The sequence below is a fragment of the Pipra filicauda genome, unplaced genomic scaffold, assembly GCF_003945595.2.
Source record: "Pipra filicauda isolate LSUMZ 115617 unplaced genomic scaffold, ASM394559v2 scaffold722_size180822_pilon, whole genome shotgun sequence".
NCBI lineage: Eukaryota > Metazoa > Chordata > Aves > Passeriformes > Pipridae > Pipra > Pipra filicauda.
The window spans coordinates 111823-132151 of NW_024104890.1; the positions used below are offsets into that span (position 1 = coordinate 111823).

The 20329-nt window shown below is 56.5% G+C and overlaps 1 protein-coding gene across 1 annotated transcript; it reads left to right on the forward strand.

Annotated features, from left to right (window-relative positions):
- The first annotated feature begins 3650 nt into the window (after positions 1-3650).
- GDI2 (GDP dissociation inhibitor 2) lies at positions 3651-20290 on the forward strand. Its single transcript, XM_039389371.1, has 8 exons — positions 3651-3822; positions 13406-13513; positions 14097-14196; positions 14469-14603; positions 15679-15877; positions 17001-17132; positions 19284-19383; positions 20009-20290. The coding sequence occupies exons 1-8, from the start codon at positions 3778-3780 to the stop codon at positions 20288-20290; spliced, it is 1101 nt and encodes a 366-aa protein (XP_039245305.1). The 5' UTR covers positions 3651-3777.
- Positions 20291-20329: the final 39 nt, after the last annotated feature.

A 20329-nucleotide genomic window follows, 5' to 3' on the forward strand; every position in this document is an offset into this window, starting at 1 on the left:
TCTGGTCCTGGCCTCCATGCAGTGTGTGCAAATCCCATTCCCAAATCTGTGGTTTGGGTGGGAAAGGACCTTAAGGATCATCCAGTTCCATGGGCAGGGACAACCTTCCAGAATCCCAGGATGCTCCAACCTGGCCTTGGACACTTCCAGGGATCCAGGGGCAGCCACAGCTTCTCTGGGAAAACCTGGGCCAGGACAACCAAGTCCCACTGACCCACGTCCCCAAGTGCCACATTCAGGTGTCCTTTAAATCCCTCCAGGGATGGGAATTCCACCACTTCTCCCTTAAATCCCTCCAGGGATGGGGACTCCAACGTTCTCCCTTAAATCCCTCCAGGGATAGAGACTCCAATATTCTCCTTAAATCCCTCCAGGGATGGAGACTCCCAACATTCTCCTTAAATCCCTCCACGGATGGGAATTCCACCACTTTTCCCTTAAATCCCTCCAGGGATGGAGACTCCAACCTTCTCCCTTAAATCCCCCAAAAATGGGGACTCCAACATTCTCCTTAAATCCCTCCAGGGATGGAGACTCCCAACATTCTCCTTAAATCCCTCCAGGGATGGGAATTCCACCACTTTTCCCTTAAATCCCCTAAAAATGGAGACTCCAACATTCTCCCTTAAATCCCTCCAGCGATGGAGACTCCAATCTTCTCCCTTAAATCCCCTCAAAAATGGGGACTCCAACCTTCTCCCTTAAATCCCTTCAGGGATGGAGACTCCAATCTTCTCCCTTAAATCCCCTCAAAAATGGGGACTCCAACCTTCTCCCTTAAATCCCCCAAAAATGGGGACTCCAACCTTCTCCCTTAAATTCCTCCAGGGATGGGACTCCAATCTTCTCCCTTAAATCCCTCCAGCGATGGAGACTCCAACCTTGTCCCTTAAATCCCTCCAGGGATGGAGACTCCAACATTCTCCCTTAAATCCCTCCAGGGATGGGGACTCCACCACTTCTCCCAGGCTTTCCTCAGGTTGGTGGCCACGTATCCCCTTGGGATGTGCCTTTTCCTACCTCTTAGGAGCTGGTGGTGATTTCCTTACCCATCCTGTTCCCCTCCCCTGTGAGTTCCAAGGATTCACCCTCTGGTTGTCTCCCAATCCTGATGTCCCTGGTGGACATGATCCAAGAGCTCGAGGACACCACCAAGTCCTGTGCCACGTCTTCTCCTTGAGTCCTCCACTCCCATCCCGAGCTGACTTTTCCAACAAGAATTCCTGGAGGCGGCCGGTGCGGAGCAATGGCTGTTCCTTCATCCATGGATCTTCCCCATGGATACTGGAAGAGGTAGGAAGCCTTTCCCTGCTGCTTGGCCACCGGAAACGAGGCGTCTCCAACAGATCCATCTCCTCATCCATCTCTTCCCAGTGTCCAGCTCATTTCCAAGGAGGGATTTAGGAGCATCACCCGGCTCTCCACCATTCCCAGAGTCCTGGCAGAGGCAGGGAATGCAGCCCTAGGATCAAATTAAGAGGTCTTAAGGTTCCTAATCCATGTCCCCGAGAGCCATAAGCAGCTTTTCCGCCTTTTCCGTGCTCCCTCCCCGGGGTGCTGATCCAGGGGGTGTTCCAGCCCCAGCCTGGGGGAATTCCTGGCTCCTGCGGGGAAGGGGGCGGTGGAGGATTTAAAAAAAAACCCTCTGAAATGCAGGGAAAAGCTCAAATCTTCTGGAAAACTGAGGGGTTTGGATGTGGATGGGCAGGATCCGGGTGGGATTTTCCACACCGGGCGTGGTCCTGGGTGAGAGGAAAAGTGGGTTTTGGGGGGGGGAAAGGAGGAAAATCCCAAACCTCCATTTGGGAGGTAGAAACACACTGGAATTATCACTGATTGTCATTAAAGTGAGGGCCCCTCCTAAACTGAGGGATCCCCTGAATTGAGGAACCCCCCAAATCTGAGGAACTCCCTAAACTGAGAGATCCCCCTAAATTGAGGGATCTCCCTAAATTAAGGAACCCCCCAAATTGAGGGACCCCCCAAATTGAGGGATCCCCTCAAATTGAGGAACCCCCTAAACTGAGGGATCCTCCCAAACTGAGGAACTCCTCTGAATTGAGGGATCCCCCTAAATTGAGGAACCCCCCAAATTGAGAGATCCCCCTAAATTGAGGGATCTGCCTAAATTGAGGAACCCCCCAAATTGAGAGATCCCCCTAAATTGAGGGATCTGCCTAAATTGAGGAACCCCCCAAACTGAGGAACCCCCCAAATTGAAGATCCCCCTAAATTGAGGAATCCCCCAAATTGAGGGACCCCCCTAAATTGAGGGATCCCTCCTAAATTGAGGAACCCCCTAAACTGAGGATCCTCCTAAATTGAGGGATCCCTCTAAATTGAGGGATCCCTCCTAAATTGAGGAACCCCCCAAATTGAGGGATCCCCCCAAATTGAGCATTCCCCTAAATTGAGGAATCCCCCAAACTGAGGAACCCCCTAAATTGAAGGACCTCCCAAATTGAAGAATCCCCCAAATTGAGGGACCCCCCCAAATTGAGGAACTCCTCTAAATTGAGGGATCCCCCTAAACTGAGGAAACCCCCAAATTGAGAGATCCCCCAAATTGAGGGATCTGCCTAAATGGAGGAACCCCCCAAATTGAGGGATCCCCCCCAAATTGAGGAACTCCCTAAACTGAGGATCCCCCTAAATTGAGGGATCCCCCAAATTGAGGAACCTCGCAAATTGAGGAACCCCCCTAAATAGAGAACCACCCCCTAAACTGAGGACCCCCCCATGAAATAAGGAACTTCCCCAAATTCTGGACCCCTCCTCCCCCCAAACTGAGGTCACTCCCCAGACTAAGACCCCCTAAATTGAGGAGCCCCTCCCCCAATCGAGGACTCCCCCCAAATTAAGGAACCCCCCCCTAAATTGAGGAACCCCCTAAAGTGAGACATCCTCCCCTAAATTCTGGACCCTCCCCCCAAATTGGGGACACCCCCCAGACTAAGAACCCCCTAAATTGAGGAGACCCCCCCCCTAAATTAAGGAACCCCCCAAATAGAGGGTCTCCCCCAACTGAGGACCCCCCCTAAATTGATGACTCCCCTAAACTGAGGAAACCTCCCCCAAATTGATGACTCCCCCAAATTGAGACACCCCCCCAAAATCCTGCCTCCCCCCCCAAGTTAAGGACGACCCCCCCCCCAGTTGAGACCCCCCACCAAATGGAGGACCCCCCCCCTTTAAATCGAGGAAACCTCCCTCAAATGAATGATCCCCCCAAACTCAGACATCCCCCAAAATCCTGGACACTCCCCCTAAATTAAGGACCCCCTAAATTGAGGAGCCCCCCTAAAGTAAGCGCCCCCCCCTCCCCAAATAGAGGACCCCCCAATTGAGGACCCCCCCCCAAACTGGTGATCTCCCCTAAATCGAGGAAAACTCCCCAAATCAAGACACACTGCCCAGCATTTCCCCCCCCCCCCCCCCCCCCAAAAAAATTGGGGACCCCCCGATCGGATCCCGGGCGAGGAGGGCGAGGGACCGCACTGCGCATGCGCGCCGCGCCCCCCACCACGGTGGCAGCACCGCCCACACCCGCCGCGCGCCCGCCCTTTGATTGACAGCCCCGCCGGCCAATGGCACGGCGGACCGGGCGGTGATTGGCAGGCGCGTGGGCGGGGCGCGGGCGGCCCGGCCCCGCCCCCCCCGGCGCGGTCCCCTCACGGCGGCGGCTCCATTTTCTCGCGCTCCCGCGGCCCCCGCGCAGCGCCCGCTCCGCCTCAGCCCCCGGCCCGGAGACACCCGCCGCGACACCGCCGCGCCGCCATGAATGAGGAGTACGACGTGATCGTGCTGGGCACCGGCCTCACGGTGAGGAGCGGCCGCCGCCCGCTCGCGCCTCGGGCCTGCTGCGGGCGGCCGCCGCCCTGCCCCGCCCCGCCGCCCCCCCCCATCCTCCCCCAACCCCCGCCATCCCTCGCCTCCTGCGGCTGAGCCCCCTCCCCATCCCTCACCCACCGCGGCCCCGCTGTCCTTTCGTGTGGGTATCACCTGATTATCTTGCCCAGCTTGGCTCTGAGCCCCCCGGCCTCGGGCACGGGGGTCCCGGTGCCCCCTCGGGGGCGGGTCCCTTCGCCAGTGTCTCAGCTGATAATCGCCCCCCTCACCCCATTCGGGTCGTTTTCTTCGGCTGTGACCTCTGCGTCGGAGCTCCCCCTTAACTCTGTCCTCGTCCCTGCCCCCTCCCTCTGCCCAATATTACCCTCGGGGTCTGGTGTGTGGGACCCCCCGGGACCCCCGGGGTCCTTCCCCATCCTTAATGCTCACAGTAGCCCCCACCTTCAATCCCATCCTCACCCCATAATCCTTCCCCCCTCATTCCAGCCTTGTCTGGGTTCCTTCCTCCCCCCATCCCCAATATTATCTGGGGGTGTGTGACCCCCCAGGGACCCCCTTGGTCCTTCTCTCCATCACTAATTCTCCCAGCACCCCCCACCTTCAATCCCACCCTGGATCCTTCCCTCCCATTCCAACCCTGTGTTCCTCCCCCCCCCCCATCTCCAGTATTACCTGGGGTGTGTGACCCCCCCGGGCCCCCTGCATCCTTTCCCCCATCATTAATTCTCCCACCTTCAATCCCACCCTGGATCCTTCCTTCTCATTCCAACCTTTTCTGGGTTCCTCCCCAACCATCCCCCATATTACCTGGGGGTGTGTGACCCCTCCCAGGACCCCCTGGATCCTTTCCCCCATCATTAATTCCCACAGCACCTCCCACCTTCAATCCCACCCTGGATCCTTCCCTCCCATTCCAGCCCTGTGTTCCTTGCCCCCCCTCCATCCCCCATATTATCTGGGGATGTGTGACCCCTCCCAGACCACCTGGATCCTTTCCTCCATCATTAATTCTCACAGCACCCCCCACCTTCAATCCTACCCTGGATCCTTCTCCCCTCATTCCATCCCTGTCTGGGTTCCTCCCCAACCATCCCCCATATTATCTGGAGATGTATGACCCCCTCCCAGGACCCCCTGCATCCTTTCCCCCATCATTAACTCCCACAGCACCCCTCACCTTCAATCCCAGCCTGGATCCTTCCTCCTTATTCCAACCCTGTCTGGATTTCTCCCCAACCATCCCCCATATTATCTGGGGATGTGTGACCCCCTCAGGACACCTGCATCCTTTCCCCCATCATTAATTCCCACAGCACCTCCCACCTTCAATCCTACCCTGGATCCTTCCTTCTCATTCCAACCCCATGTTCCTTCCTCCTCCCATCCCCAATATTACCTGGGGATGTGTGACCCCCCAGGACCTTCTGGGTCCTTTCCCCCATCATTAATTCCCACAGCACCTCCCACCTTCAATCCTACCCTGGATCCTTCCTTCTCATTCCAACCCCATGTTCCTTCCTCCTCCCATCCCCAATATTACCTGGGGATGTGTGACCCCCCAGGACCTTCTGGGTCCTTTCCTCCATCATTAATTCCCACAGCACCTCCCACCTTCAATCCCACCCTGGATCCTTCCTCCTCATTCCAACCCTGTCTGGGTTCCTCCCTCACCATCCCCCATATTATCTGGGGATGTGTGACCCCCCCCCGGATCCTTTCCCCCATCATTAATTCCCACAGCACCCCTCACCTTCAATCCCAGCCTGGATCCTTCCTCCTTATTCCAACCCTGTCTGGGTTCCTTCTCCCCCTGCATCCCCCATATTACCTGTGTGTGTGTGACCCCCCAGGACCCCCTGGATCCTTTTCCCCATCATTAATTCCCCCAGCACCCCCCACCTTCAATCCCACCCTGGATCCTTCCCTTCCATTCCAACCCTGTGTTCCTCCCCCCTCCATCCCCAATATTACCTGGGGATGTGTGACCCCCCTGGACCCCCTGCATCCTTTCCCCCATCATTAATTCTCCCACCTTCAATCCCACCCTGGATCCTTCCTTCTCATTCCAACCTTTTCTGGGTTCCTCCCCAACCATCCCCCATATTACCTGGGGGTGTGTGACCCCCCAGGACCCCCCCTGGATCCTTTCCCCCATCATTAATTCCCCCAGCACCCCCCACCTTCAATCCCACCCTGGATCCTTCTCCCCTCATTCCAGCCCTGTCTGGGTTCCTCCCCCTCCATCCCCAGTATTATCCCGGGGCTCTGGTGTGTGGGACCCCCTCCCCCAGGACACCGGGGTCCTTTCCCCCATCATTAATTCCCACAGCACCCCCCAGTTTCAATCCCACCCTGGATTCTCCTCCCCCATCCCTCACTGACCCCCCAGGTGGGGTTTTTACGTGATCATAACACACCCTCGTGTTTGGATACCCCCCTTTCCCGATCCCAATCCACCTGGATACCCCCCTTTCCCCGATCCCAATCCACCTGGATCCCCCCCCTTTCCCCGATCCCAATCCACCTGGATCCCCCCCCAGCTCCCGGGGGGCCCCAGGAAATGCGGTTGTTTTGCGGAGGGAGTGCGGGGGGCGGGGGGGGAGGACTCGGACAATAAAACGCCGACGGGGATTTATCGCCTTTCCTTTATGTTCTACGTTATCATCCGATTTTTTTTTCCCCTTCACGCATCCTTCCTACCCCCCCTAAACGCGCCGTGGCTGCAGGTCCGTGCAGGGTGGAGGCAGCCGCGGTTATCCCCCCCTCTCCATCCCCGTTCCCGCTCCGCCTTTGCAGCCTTCGGCTCCATCCAGCCCTGACTGCAGCAGGAGGGGGATGGGAGAGGCTGGCGAGCCTGTCAAATTTCCCTTATTCCCCCCCCCCCCAAAAAAAAAACCCCACAACCCTTTTTCCTGCTTCATCGCGGTGCTCCCTGAGGAGAGCTGACAGCTGACGGGGGCGCGGCGCGGGGAGGGGGATGAGCCGTGGAGGGGCTTTGTCCTATTGTGGAGGATGCAGCCCGCGCCGCAGGGAGAAAAAACATGGCAGTGCCGCTGCTCCCGAGCTCTGCTGGAGGATCCTCCCGCTTCCTGCGTCCCTGGAGCCCCGGGAGATGCCGCGGGAGGGCGGATCGCAGGTTACAAACACGAGGCATTGTTTGAGGAAAGGGGGGGAAGAGAAGCCGATATGGTGGAGGAGAAGGTTTTCCTCGCTGTGAAACGGCCCTTCCTGCTTTTGTTCCCGGCTTTGAGCCAGGAAAGGTGCCCGGACAAAGGGATGTCTGTGGGGTTTCCCCCACTTCCCCCCTCGGGGTGGGGATTAAATTGGAATCCACGAGTTTTCCTCCTGTCGTTTTGGGATTGATGGGGCTGCTGGCACAGGGCACAGCTGGGTTCTCGTCCCCCTCTTTTGGGGTTGGGAAGAACGGGAACAAACCTGGGATGTGGCACAAAGGAGACCTGCAAAGTGTGGGAGCGTCCTCCCGGCTGCTGCCGTGGGGGAGACCCAACTTTCCTGGTTGCTTTCACTCCTCCCTCCCAAGGCTCTTCCTTTGGAAGGCTTAGGAGGAAGAAGCTTCTTCCCTTTGATAGGGAAAGCTGGAGTCTGCCCTAAAAACCTGTCCCTGGCTCAGCAAAGCGGGAAAATTTGGGGAGGTGAATTATGAGCTTCCAGTGGAGGGGCCTCCAATAGACCCGAGCTCCATTAAAATGGTAATTTATGCTTTAGAGCGATCGGGGTATCAGGTTGGTGAACACGGGGGCTTAATCTCAAACTGACAAATTCCAGTGTAAATTTGACAAAAGGCCCCTTGTGAAATCACTTTTAAGACAAGCTCCTGCTAATGAGCAGCAGTTGAGTTAAAAGGAATAAATTATGGCCTTATTTTGAGGTGTGCTGACCAAACTCCAGAGCCTGGGAACGTGCAGGGGCGCCCGATTTTCCTTCTGATGTGCCGGCCTTCCCTCTGAAATACTAATTAGGATGGGCTTCATCTGCTCTGGAGCAGCTGCTGTGGAAAAAGAATGGAAAGCAGAGGTCCTGGTGCAGCCAGGATGTTCCCCATCCTAAAATTCCCAGTGTTGGCTCATCCACTGTGGCTGGCAAGTGGTGTTGGAGCGGAGCTGGGTCAGGCTGGGCTGCAGGACTCCTCCACAGGCAGATGAGGCAGCTGGAAGCCTGAAGGTTGCTCCCCCAGCAACCTGGTCAGGTTTCCCAAGGAGAAGGAAGTGGAAACACTTCCAGTCGTTTCTTTCCTTTTCCAAAGAGCCTTGAGCTGTCAGGGAAGTTCTGGTGATGTTCCCAGAGCGGAGTCTGGTCCTGGAGCCCCACCAGGCCGCTGTTGTAGCCCTGAGGTTGTGCCTCTGCTGCTGCTGCTCTGGAGGGGATTTTCTTTCCCTTTCCCAAGTGAGAGTTCAGGTGGTGGTTTAAAGGGGAAAAAGGAGTCGTTGGGGCCTTTGTAGGAGAGCACAAACACACCCACTGCCCTGGTGGTTCTGGTTGGGTCTGTGGGGCTGAGCGCACGTGGGAATTCCGCTGGGGCGGATCTGGGAGTGCAACACGAATATTTCAGGTGTTAATCTCTTCCTCAAGCAGCAGGGAGGGACTAAGGCAGCTTTAGGACTGGGATTACTGGCGCTCCAACTATTTCAGCTTTTCCCTTCTGCGTGCTAATGAGAGACCCCCTCGCAGTGCCAAGCTCCTGGAGATGTGTCTGAGCCCCCTGGGGGGGTGGGGAATAATCCTGGTGCATTTTTAGTCCTGAATTACTGCTGATACAACAGCCTCCGACTTCCACGAGGTGGGATTAACTCCAGGGCTCCTCCTGAGCCCCTGTGTGCTGGGGGCAGGTGTTTCCTGCTCCAGAGCTGGCTCATTCCTGGTGGGAATGGCTCCTCCAAGGTGCTGGAGTCCTAATAGCTTTAAGGCCCTTGATTAGGCTTGTCATGTGTGTTGGGCATTGTGGATTAGGGATCATCTTCCTGCAGACCTGCTGCACAAGCAGGTTTTAATCTGGCACAGGGATCCCAGGCTGGAGAACTCCTCGGGTTTGGGTTTTCACACTTGGTTTTTCAGCTCACCTTAATTTGCACCTCTCGGGTCTGGAGGTCTGGAAGTGGCTTGGTAATTCCTCACTGGGGTCTTTGGGAGTTGTGTTGTGCCCCGTGATGGGGTGTTCGTTCTCTGCCCTCGGTGCTTCTCCCTTATGGATTATTTTCCCTGAATTCTGGGGATAATCAGCCCATCCTGTTCAGCCCCAGCAGGTGAACGCCGCATTCCTGCTGGGGTTTCACTCTTTGCAGGCTGAACTAAGCTTCTTACCTGCCAGCTGCCTCCCTGCCTTAAAGCTATTTAAATCCATCACAGGGGTGCAGATTCACTTTCGGGGGGAGCAGAGGAACCACACTCTGGGTCGGGATATGTTTAGTCCTTGTGGAAATAAAGCACCTCCAAGTGACTGCGAGGACCAAGTGGGGACTCACCATCCTCTGGTAGCTCAGGGATTGTCCAGGGGCAGTGAGGGGTTTGTAGGATGAGCTGAGGGGATTCTCCTGGTGCAGTGAAGGGTTTGTAGGATGAGCTTGGGGCTGTCCAGGGGCAGTGAGGGGTTTGTAGGATGAGCTGAGGGGATTGTCCAGGTGCAGTGAAGGGTTTGTAGGATGAGCTTGGGGTTGTCCAGGGGCAGTGAAGGGTTTGTAGGATGAGCTGAGGGGATTCTCCTGGTGCAGTGAGGGGTTTGTAGGATGAGCTCAGGATTCTTCAGGTGCAGTGAGGGATTTGTAGGATGAGCTCAGGATTTTCCAGGGGCAGGGGGGGGGTTGTAGGGTGAGCTTAGGATTCTCCTGGTGCAGTGAGGGGTTTGTAGGATGAGCTGAGGGGATTCTCCTGGTGCAGTGAGGGGTGCTTTGGCAGTTTGTAGGATGAGCTATGGGGTTTGTCCAGGTGCAGTGAGGGGTTGTTTGGCAGTCGTAGGAGGAGCTATGGGGGTTGTCCTGGTGCAGTGAGGGGTTTGTAGGATGAGCTATGGGGGTTGTCCAGGTGCAGTGAGGGGTTTGTAGGATGAGCTTGGGTTTGTCCAGGGGCAGTGAGGGGTTTGTAGGATGAGCTTGGGTTTGTCCAGGTACAGTGAGGGGTTTGTAGGATGAACTCAGGATTGTCCTGGTGCAGTGAGGGGTTTGTAGGATGAGCTATGGGGTTTGTCCAGGTGCAGTGAGGGGTTGTTTGGCAGTTTGTAGGATGAGCTGAGGGGGTTTGTCCAGGTGCAGTGAGGGGTTGTTTGGCAGTCGTAGGAGGAGCAGAGCTCTGGATCATGCTGGAATCTGACACGACAGATGTAGCCAACGTGTGATGGGTGGGCACCCACCGGACGAGTTCCTGTGTCACCTGGACCAGAGGATCTCCAGAGGTCCCTCCCAACCCCAAATCCTGTGATGTACTGGCCCCAGCCCGGCCCTGATTTCGAAGAAAGAGCCCCGGTGGTGGCAGAGCCCGTTGTGGGAGCCGGAGGGACCGTGCCCCGTCCCGCCCTCAGACGGAGCAGCGCTGGCTCGGGTTTCCGTCGGTCTGTCTGAGCCTCTCTGAACTGCCGCCCTACTTGGAGGCAATCCATGGAAAGCTCCTCGCCTCCCTCCATTCCTCAAGGCTCCTGCCTGCAGAAGGTCCATTCACAACCGGTCCCTGCTCACGAGGGAAGAGCCGATGCTCTCAAACAAGCCTGGAAGCACCGGTACCTTCGAGTCGCTCCTGTTGTTTTTTCCCATGGATTTGTGCCCTCTCCACATTCCCGGTGCCCCTTTCTCCCTGGTGCTGTGCTCTCCAGCCATCTGAGCAGCCAGGGTGGTGCTGCAGACGCCAGGACTTGCTCTGCCATTGGCTGGGACACAGCGAGCTCCCGGGAGCTGTCGGAACCTGACCTGGTGGAGCTCTGGATTACAGTCCCTTTGCATGGAGACCATATTCCATCCATCCCTCTGGATACCCGGAGCTCTCCCTGCCCTGCCCTGGTGCTGCTCCCAGCAGCTGCTCTGCCTTCCTGTTTGCTTGACGCTGATATTTACACTCAGCCAAAACCCTCCAGATTTGAACTCTGACGCTTCCCCTTTTTTACTTGAAACCCTTCCCAGCCCTTCCCACATCAGCCCAGGCCGCTTGTTTTCCTCACCCAAACCACACCAGGACACAGATCCAGCGGTTCCAGCGGCCGGGGAGAGCTCCAAAGGAACTGCTGAGCTGGGAGGATGAATCCATTGTGCACCCCGTGTGTTTTATGGCTCGTGAGAGGCCCGGGTGGGATTCCAGCGCTCCGGGGCCCCGCAGGAGCTGGGTGATGGAAGGGACGTGTTTAACGAGCCTTGGATGAAATAGGAGCGGGATATCTCCACCTCAGTGCCCGTAGGGGTGTTTAATGGGTAGGAAAGAAGATGGAGGAGGTACTTAAGGGCTCTTATATCTCCTGCTGGTACCCAAATCCAACCTGAGGAAGGGATACAGGCTGGCTGTGTGCATCACTGGGAAGATGGAGCGAGGGCTGCTTTGAAGTTAAATGGAGGCAGGAAATCAGCTGACAGCCAGAGCAGCGACTGGAACTTCTGCTGTGGTTTAACTCCTGCCTTTGAGACTCATTTGGTGTGAAATCCTGGTTGGCTTCCAGCGTGGACACTCTCAGAGCCCTGTGCCACCATCTGGCAGAGCTGGTGAGATGTTCCAGGGTGGAGCAGGGAGCCCGAGGCCAGGGCTGGGAGGAGCTGATGAAGTTGGTGTGACAGCCCCACGTCACACGTGGTTAACCAGTGACAGCAGAGCTGACACCCCGCAGCCACCCTCGCTCCCGCGGTTCCTCGCCCTTGGAGGCCTTGAGGAGTGTCTTAGCAGAGGGTTTGGGGCTCTCTGCTTGCTCCAGCCTGCGTGGGAAAACAGGAGGAGCCTTGTAGGACTTGTGTGGAAGGTGCTGGGAGGAGGTTTTGTGGGAGGTGCTGTGGCCAGCTCTTCTCGACCCAGCTGGTGATCACAGAGCCGTGTGGGCACCGTGTTTGCCATCCAGGGATTCCTTGCCGTGCACTGGGCAGCTCCAGCTTTGTCCTCAGCTCCTTGGCTGGATGAGGGTGGCACCCTGGTGGGTGACAGACTGGCCAGCAGTGCCTTACTGTCCCAGCGGAGAAGGTTTGCCCGTGGCCACCTGGAAGCGCCAGGACAGCAAACCCTCGTGCCAGCAATCCCTGCCAACCGCCCCCACACCTTCAGAACCAAATAACCCCCCCTCAAAGCTGCCTTGGGAGGGGTTGGGGAAGTTGTAGATGATTTTACAGCTTCCTTTACACCGAGGGTTGCCTGGAGTCGGGATTTACGCGGCGTGTAAACAAGACGCGGCGGGAGACTTCTGGTGTTTGTGGTTTGCCTCGTGTGACCGAGCGACACCTGCCTTGGCCAGGGTTGCTGTGGTGGAAATAAAGCTCCTGAAACCCAGTTGGGGGGGAAAGACACAGGAGGAGAGTCCTGGGAAAGGTGCTCGTGGAGGGAACGTGAAGGATCTCAGGGAGACACGGATCTCTGCCAGGAGGGCCAAGCTGTGAGTGAACATCTTCCCCACTCCTGGGAGTGGTGGCATCTCCCAGCAGCTGCATGGGGGGGTTTTACAGGCTGAATGGTGAATGCAGAATCATGGAATGGTTGGGGTTGGAAGGGACCTTGAAGCCCACCCAGTCCCACCCCTTCCAGGCAGGGAACATTCCGGTAGCCCAGGTTGACCCACCCGTGATGTGAGATGTGGCCGGGACCTCCCAGTTAGACCTTGCTGATGGTGAGCAAGAGCTCAGCTGCACATGTAGTTCTGCTCTTGGGGGGAGCTGAGACAGAGCAAGATCAGTAAAACCTCCCTGCTAAGCTGTCCTAAGCATGCAGACATTCAAGTTTTCCTTAAGCTCTTTGGCTGTGAATGCCAGAGCCGTGTTTGGTGGGGATTTAGCGAGGCCTCGGCTGGTTCTGCAGGTCGCAGCTTGTGTGTGTGCTCTGTGCTGAGTCTCAGACCCAGCAGCTGATCAGCTGCTCCAAGGGATCTCTGGATGCAGAGCAAGGATAGCAAGGCCTCTGCTGAGGTGATAAACCTGCCAAATGCCTCCATTTATTCTTTATAAATAGATAAAGAGAAGCTGTTGGTTCTCCCACGTGTCCCAGCGTGGCAAATATTAATGGTTGAGGTTTTGAGGAGAAGTCCAAGTAAGATTCCATGCTCCTGCTGCCTCGTCCTTAAGTTGACAGGTGGTGGCTTAGGAGGAGAGGTTTTCCAAGTCTGCCCTAAATGCATGAAATTCCCAGGAATTTCCTCAGTGGAGGTGGTGGCTGTGTAGTTTTAACCCCTTGGTCGGCTCGCCCAGGGCACACAGACCCGGCGAGGGGCTGATCTGCTTCCAAGAGGTGTCTGAATTCCAGAGTGTTTGTTTCCATGGGATATTTCCGGTGCCTGCACGCAGTCAGCTGCCTGAACGTGCTCTTCCTTAGGAAAACTGGGAAGGAGGAGGCTCCAGTGCACTAACACGGCCCTTGCATCCCTTCCTTTCTGCAGGAATGCATCCTCTCCGGGATCATGTCCGTGAACGGCAAGAAGGTCCTTCACATGGATCGTAACTCCTACTATGGAGGGGAAAGTGCATCCATTACACCCCTGGAAGATGTAAGTGTGGAGCTGGCACCCACTGTTGGAAAAGGGGCTTTATTCCCAGTTATCCCAGGGGTGGATTCCCACGTAATTAACTCTCCAGGGTTTCCTTGGAGCGAGGATGTTTTATGGTGTTAATAGTAGGGGAGACACCAGTGTGTGTGTTTGTGGTTGTAGACAGCACTTGTTTTCTGGAATTCCCGGCTGGAATTCCAGCGTGGAGCACTCCAGACCTGTAATGCTCAACAGCTGGGTGTTAAAACCCCAACTAAGCTGTAAATATTGACTAAGATATGTCACATTACACAGTATTTTGCTTCCTCGGGTTTCAAATTCCCAAACTTTAAGCCTTGGAGGAAGAAAGACTGGAAGAGCAGAATAACTCTGCCTGGTTCTCGCTGTCCCAGCTTCCTGTATGTGTTTGTGTGCTGCATCAGAAGTCAAACTGGAGCTGAAACTCCGGCCAAAAACCGGCTCTGAAGGGCTTGTGTTCGGCCGAGAGCCGTGGGGGTGGAAAGTGTGTCCATGTGTGGGAGAAGTGACACCCAGGGAGCTACAATAAGTTCTGTGTTCTCTCTCTCTCTCTCTCTCTCCAAAGCTCTACAAAAGGTTTAATCTCCCGGGGACTCCACCAGAATCCATGGGGCGGGGAAGAGACTGGAACGTGGACCTCATTCCAAAATTCCTGATGGCTAACGGTGAGTGATCCTGGGCTCCCAGATGTCCCTTTGCCAAAACCCAACCCCTTTTTGCTGGAATCTCATCCCTGGGGCATGAGGGCATGGATGTCTTGTGTGGTACCAGTCTCAGGCTCAGGGTTAGAGAGATCCCAGGCAAGGCCTGGTCGCTCTAGTCCCAGCTCACCTCTGGTGTGCTGCGGGAGTTGAACGTGGAAGGGTTTGGAAGGGCTGCCCTGGGAGCAGCTCTGGCTCCAGCCCAGCTGTCTGACCTGTGCCAAACCCTCCTGCAGGTCAGTTGGTGAAGATGCTGCTCTACACAGAAGTGACTCGTTACTTGGACTTCAAGGTGATCGAGGGCAGCTTCGTCTACAAGGGGGGCAAGATCTACAAAGTCCCCTCCACCGAGGCAGAAGCTCTGGCATCCAGTGAGTAGCTGCACCTTCTTCGTGTCCTCCTGGGGCTCCTGTCCCTAAACAGAGGCAAACCCCACCTCTCGGGACGTTCTTGGTGCTCCTCATGTTTTAAGGAGCATCCTCAGGGTTCTCCTGCACCTCTTTGACTTTAAACACCACTTGGGAGTTGTAGCCTTGGGCTTCCTGAGCCTTGAGTGGCAGTTTGTCTCGGAGCTTCCCAACAGAGCTGCCTGTTCCGGTGGCCCCTCTGGTGAGAATCTGGTGGAATAAGAGGTTTTTACCTCTGGGGTTTTGTGCTCCCAGCTCTGCCATAAAGACTTAACGTTGGATCCTTGTTGGAATTGTGCGTGTGGAAAAACGTCCCAGGCAAATTAGAGCGACTAATTACAACTCAAACCTTAATTGCTGCCTGCTTAAATTTCACCCCTCTTCCCAATAAAACCACTGCTCGTTCACAGTGGCTCAGGAAATCCTTTAGGAGCTGGTGGAGGGCATTCCAGGAGCTCCAGGTGTGGGATGTGTTCAGTGGCACCTCTAAAAAGCCTCGTGGTAAAGTGACTCCTGCAGTCAAGGCTCCGGAGGTCTGAGCCTTGTCCATGGCAGATGTTCCTGTTTGGTCTCCCAAGAGACTCATCCTGGCAGGAGCAGGGGGTGCTGCCTCTACCCTCCTGCTCCAGCGAGTCCAGTCTTGCCTCCCAGTTTGTGGAAAAATTATAAATTGCCCTGTCCAGTGTCGTGTTTGAAGTTGGAAGTGATGGGACAAGGGGGATGGGCTTAAGCTCAAGGAGAGTTAGATGGGATATTGGGAAGGAATTGCTGACTGGGAGGGTGGGGAAGGACTGGAATGGATTTCCCAGAGAAGCTGTGGCTGCCCCTGGATCCCTGGAAGTGTCCAAGGCCAGGTTGGAGCAACCTGGGATAGTGGGAGGTGTCCCTGGGGTTGGGACCAGATGGTCTTTAAGGTCCCTTCAACCCAAACCATTCCATGATTCCACATGTGAAACCCTCAGCGGTTCTTCCCCCCCGTGTGGCCACAGAAAAGCCCCGTGGTGTCTCCAAGAGTCCTGAGCAAATCCCTCGTTTTCAGGCTTAATGGGGCTGTTTGAGAAGCGCCGGTTCCGGAAGTTCCTGGTGTACGTGGCCAACTTCGACGAGAACGACCCCAAGACCTTCGAGGGCGTCGACCCCAAGAAAACCACCATGAGGGACGTGTACAAGAAGTTCGACCTGGGCCAGGACGTCATCGACTTCACCGGCCACGCCCTCGCGCTCTACAGGACTGACGAGTGAGTGATCCCGCCGGCGGAGTCACTCCCGCCCCGAATCCTGGGATCGGAGTCACTCCCGCCCCGAATCCTGGGATTAGAGTCACTCCCGCCCCGAATCCTGGGATTAGAGTCACTCCCACCCCGAATCCTGGGATTAGAGTCACTCCCACCCCGAATCCTGAGATCAGAGTCACTCCCACCCCAAATCCCAGGATCAGAGTCACTCCCGCCCCGAATCCCGGGATCGGAGTCACTCCCGCCCAGATCCCAGCGTTGAAGTTACTCCCGCCCTGAATCCCGGGATCAGAGTCACTCCCGCCCCAAATCCCAGGATTGGAGTCACTCCTGCCCTGAATCATGGGATTGGAGTTACTTCCACCCCAAATCCCGGGATGGGAGTCACTCCCACCCCGAATCCTGGTGTCGAAGTCACTCCCGCCCCAAATCCTGGGATCGGAGTCACTCCTACCCTGAATCCCGGGATCAGAGTCACTCCTGCCCCGAATCCTGGGATTGGAGTCACTCCTGCCCCGAATCCTGGGATTGGAGTCACTCCTGCCCCGAATCCTGGGATTGGAGTCACTCCTGCCCTGAATCCCGGGATCGGAGTCACTCCTGCCCCGAATCCTGGGATTGGAGTCACTCTTGCCCTGAATCTTGGGATTGGAGTCACTCCCGCCCCAAATCCTGGGATCAGAGTCACTCCCACCCCGAATCCCGGGATGGGAGTCACTTTCACCCCGGATCCTGGGATCGGGGTCACTCCCACCCCAAATAATGGGATCGGAGTCACTTCCACCCTGAATCCTGGGATCAGAGTCACCCCAAATCCCGAGACTGGAGTCTCTTCCACCCCAAATCCTGGGCTTGGAATCATTTCCAATCCGAATCCCAGGATCGGAGTCACTCCCACCCCAAATCCTGGGATTCCAGTCCCAGCCCTGGGATTTGGGGCAGCCGTTGAACCTTCGAGCATTCCCGGGGTTAACGAATCATCTCCATGATCCCCCAAAGGGGACTCCCAGGAGCAGCAGCCGGAGGGTGGGGAAGGAAACCCCCGGGGGGGAAGTGCTCCGGGGGTGTATCCCGCTGGAAGCGCTGGCTTGGGAAGCATCCTGAGGGATGTCCCTGTGCTCCTCAGCTACTTGGACCAGCCCTGCCAGGAGACCATCAACAGGATCAAGCTGTACAGCGAGTCCCTGGCCCGGTATGGGAAGAGCCCCTACCTGTACCCCCTGTACGGGCTCGGAGAGCTGCCCCAGGGATTCGCCAGGTGAGAGCTGACCCCGGATCCTGTGTCCACCCTCGGGATCCTGTGTGTGCAGGGAGTGGCTGGGAGGGGGTTGTCACCAGCACATTCCAGGTGACCCCAAGCTGGGGGAGTGTTGATGTGCTGGAAGGCAGGAGGGCTCTGCAGAGGGCCCTGGCCAGGCTGGATCCAGGGGCTGATTGCAAGGGGCTGAGGTTCCCCAAGGCCAAGGGCCGGGTCCTGCCCTTTGGCCACAAGAAGCCCCTGCAGCTGCAGGCTGGGCCAGAGGGGCTGGAGAGCAGCCAGGCAGGAAGGGAGCTGGGAGTTGGGCTGGGCAGGGAGCTGAAGAGGAGCCCGAGTGTGGCCAGGGGGGCAAAAAGGCCAAGGGCTGCTGGGCTGGCTGAGGAAGAGTGTGGCAGCAGGAGCAGGGCAGGGCTTGTGCCCCTGGGCTGGGCGCTGGGGAGGCCACCCCTGGAGTGCTGTGTCCAGCTCTGGGCCCTGAGCTCAGGAAGGCCCTGGAGGGGCTGGCGCAGGGGCAGAGAAGAGCAGCGAGGCTGGGGAAGGGACTGGAGCCCAAGTGCTGGGAGGAGAGGCTGAGGGAGCTGGGGGGGCTCAGCCTGGAGAGGAGGCGGCTCAGGGGAGACCTCCTCACTCTCTGCAACTCCCTGCCAGGAGGGGGGAGCCGGGGGGGGTTGGGCTCTTTTCCCAGGCAACCATCAGCAAGACAAGAGGGCTGGGTCTTCAGCTGTGCCAGGGGAGGTTTAGGTTGGATATCAGGAAGAATTTCTTTGCAGAGAGGGTGCTCAGCCATTGGAATGGGCTGCCCAGGGAAGGGGGGGATTCTCCGTCCCTGGAGGTGTTTAAGGACAGACTGGATGTGGCATCAGTGCCATGGGCTGGGAACCACGGCGGGGTTGGATCAAGGGTTGGGCTGGATGAGCTCAGAGATCCCTTCCAGCCCGGCTGATTCTGGGATTCTGTGATGTGGGGAGTCAGTCCTGGAGCTTCCAGAGCATCAAAACACTCAGGTCATTAATGGTTCTCTCACTGCCTTAATCCAGAACTAATCCTCCCTGTGAGGTTCCTTCCTCCTGGGCTGGTTTCTGGCAGTGGGAGATGCGGGTTTGCATCATCCAGCCCGTCCAGGAGGTCTGTGCAGGGCTTCTCTAGAGCAAAAAGATGCATAAATGTGGCTAAATTCCTAGTGAGGTTTCATTTTTTGAAGGATCTGTTCACAGCTTTGCTAGCCAAATTCAGGGAGGAAAAAAAAAATAGAAACAGCACAGTCAATGTTGAATATTTCAAAAGAATCATCAGTAAAAAATGCTTTGCCTCAACTGCCAAAATTATTTATTTTTCACGTGTAGGTCAAAATCTCACTTGCAAATAAAATGAAGGATGCCTTGGGAGCATTAAGTGACCCCTGGCTGGGGTTTCTCAAAGTAGTCAGAGGTTTGGAGGGTCTGTTGCTGGTACAAAAATACAGATTTACAGCTGTACAGAAAGAAGAAGTTGGGTTTGTGCAGAAATCTGAAGTTACGTTGGCACAGGAACACGAGGTTGTGCTTGTGGTGAGATGTGAAGTTACAGCTGTTCGTACCTTGCCAACCTCAGACTTCCTATCAGGAACTCAGGGAGAGGGCCCTGGACACTCAGAAATCAAATCCATTGAAGGCATTCAAGGTCAAGGCTTTGAAAACCAGGAACTCCTGACGCTCAGTAGCTGTGCCTGGAAATTTCCGGGCCTTTGTACTCCAATATTCAGAGTGTAACTTCGGAGGTGTTGCTCCCAGCATTTGATTAATCCAGAAGCAGGTCACAGCCCCACCCTGGAGCTGTGGAAGGGGCTGAGGGGAGTTAAACCCAACCCTGGAGCTGTGGAAGGGGCTGAGGGGAGTTAAACCCGACCCTGGAGGTGTGGAAGGGGCTGAGGGGAGTTAAACCCAACCCTGGAGCTGTGGAAGGGGCTGAGGGGAGTTAAACCCCACCCTGGAGGTGTGGAAGGGGCTGAGGGGAGTTAAACCCAACCCTGGAGGTGTGGAAGGGGCTGAGGGGGGTTAAACCCAACCCTGGAGCTGTGGAAGGGGCTGAGGGGGGTTAAACCCACCCTGGAGGTGTGGAAGGGGCTGAGGGGGGTTAAACCCACCCTGGAGCTGTGGAAGTTTCCCCCTGCAGGCTCAGCGCTATCTATGGAGGCACCTACATGCTCAACAAGCCCATCGAGGAGATCGTGATCGAGAACGGCAAAGTGGTCGGGGTGAAGTCTGAAGGGGAGGTACAGTCCCTTCGATTCATTCCTTACTCCCTACCCTCCATGTTTCCCCTAAAAACTGAACCTTTTGGCCATAGATTGAACAGTTGCAGTAGAAACCCTGTTTTCCCAAGGGCCAGACCTGCTGGGCTGGTGCTGTTCTCCAGCTCACTCGAGGCACGTTGGTGTCCCCATGAGGAGGATCCATCCAAGAGCCCCTCTCCAGGGCTTGGGATGGAGTATCCATGCCCTGGCAGGGTTGTCCTTGAATAACTGAGTAAATCAGGAAGGAATTTATTCCATGTTCCTGTGTCTAACCTGGACACCCACCTCTGCCCTTCAGCAGCTGGCACGTGGCCTTCCTGCAGCTGCTTCCCCACCTGGAGACACAAAACTGGGAATGCTGTGAGCCCTTGGAAGTTCTCCATGTGCTCCTGACCGGAGCAGGCACTCGGGGGGGCAGCTGAGCTCTTGGTGACATGTCCCCTCGGGGTGGAAATGTGGGAGTGGAGGTGACAACCCACACCACGGAGTGATGTGACCGAGTGTGGGTGGCCTGGGGGGGCTCCAGGTGGGTCAGCTGTTAAACAGTTCCTGGAAAAGGGAGTTGTGAGGTGTCCTGGTGTCCCGTGTCCCCCCCCTGTCCCAGGTGGCTCGCTGCAAACAGCTCATCTGCGACCCCAGCTACGTGTCCGACCGCGTGACCAAGGTGGGCCAGGTGATCCGGGTCATCTGCATCCTGAGCCACCCCATCAAGAACACCAACGACGCCAACTCCTGCCAGATCATCATTCCACAGAACCAGGTCAACCGGAAATCAGGTGCGGGGGCAGCTCTGGGGAGGGGGAACCACACGGGAAAACGGGCACCAGGGTCCTTGTGTCCTCACCCAGGAGTTTTCCGGCCCGGCGAGGCTGGGCTTCGGTTCTGAGCAGGGATGGGGGAGGTGGGAGGAGCCTGTGGTGGGAAA

Excerpts from the sequence above, each read along its gene's own strand:
- GDI2 (XM_039389371.1), top strand. The coding sequence starts at position 3,778 with ATGAATGAGGAGTACGACGTGATCGTGCTGGGCACCGGCCTCACG. Across the intron at positions 14,197-14,468 it reads AAAATTCCTGATGGCTAACG|GTCAGTTGGTGAAGATGCTG; the intron begins GTGAGTGATCCT and ends ACCCTCCTGCAG. Across the intron at positions 19,384-20,008 it reads GGGTGAAGTCTGAAGGGGAG|GTGGCTCGCTGCAAACAGCT; the intron begins GTACAGTCCCTT and ends CCCCTGTCCCAG.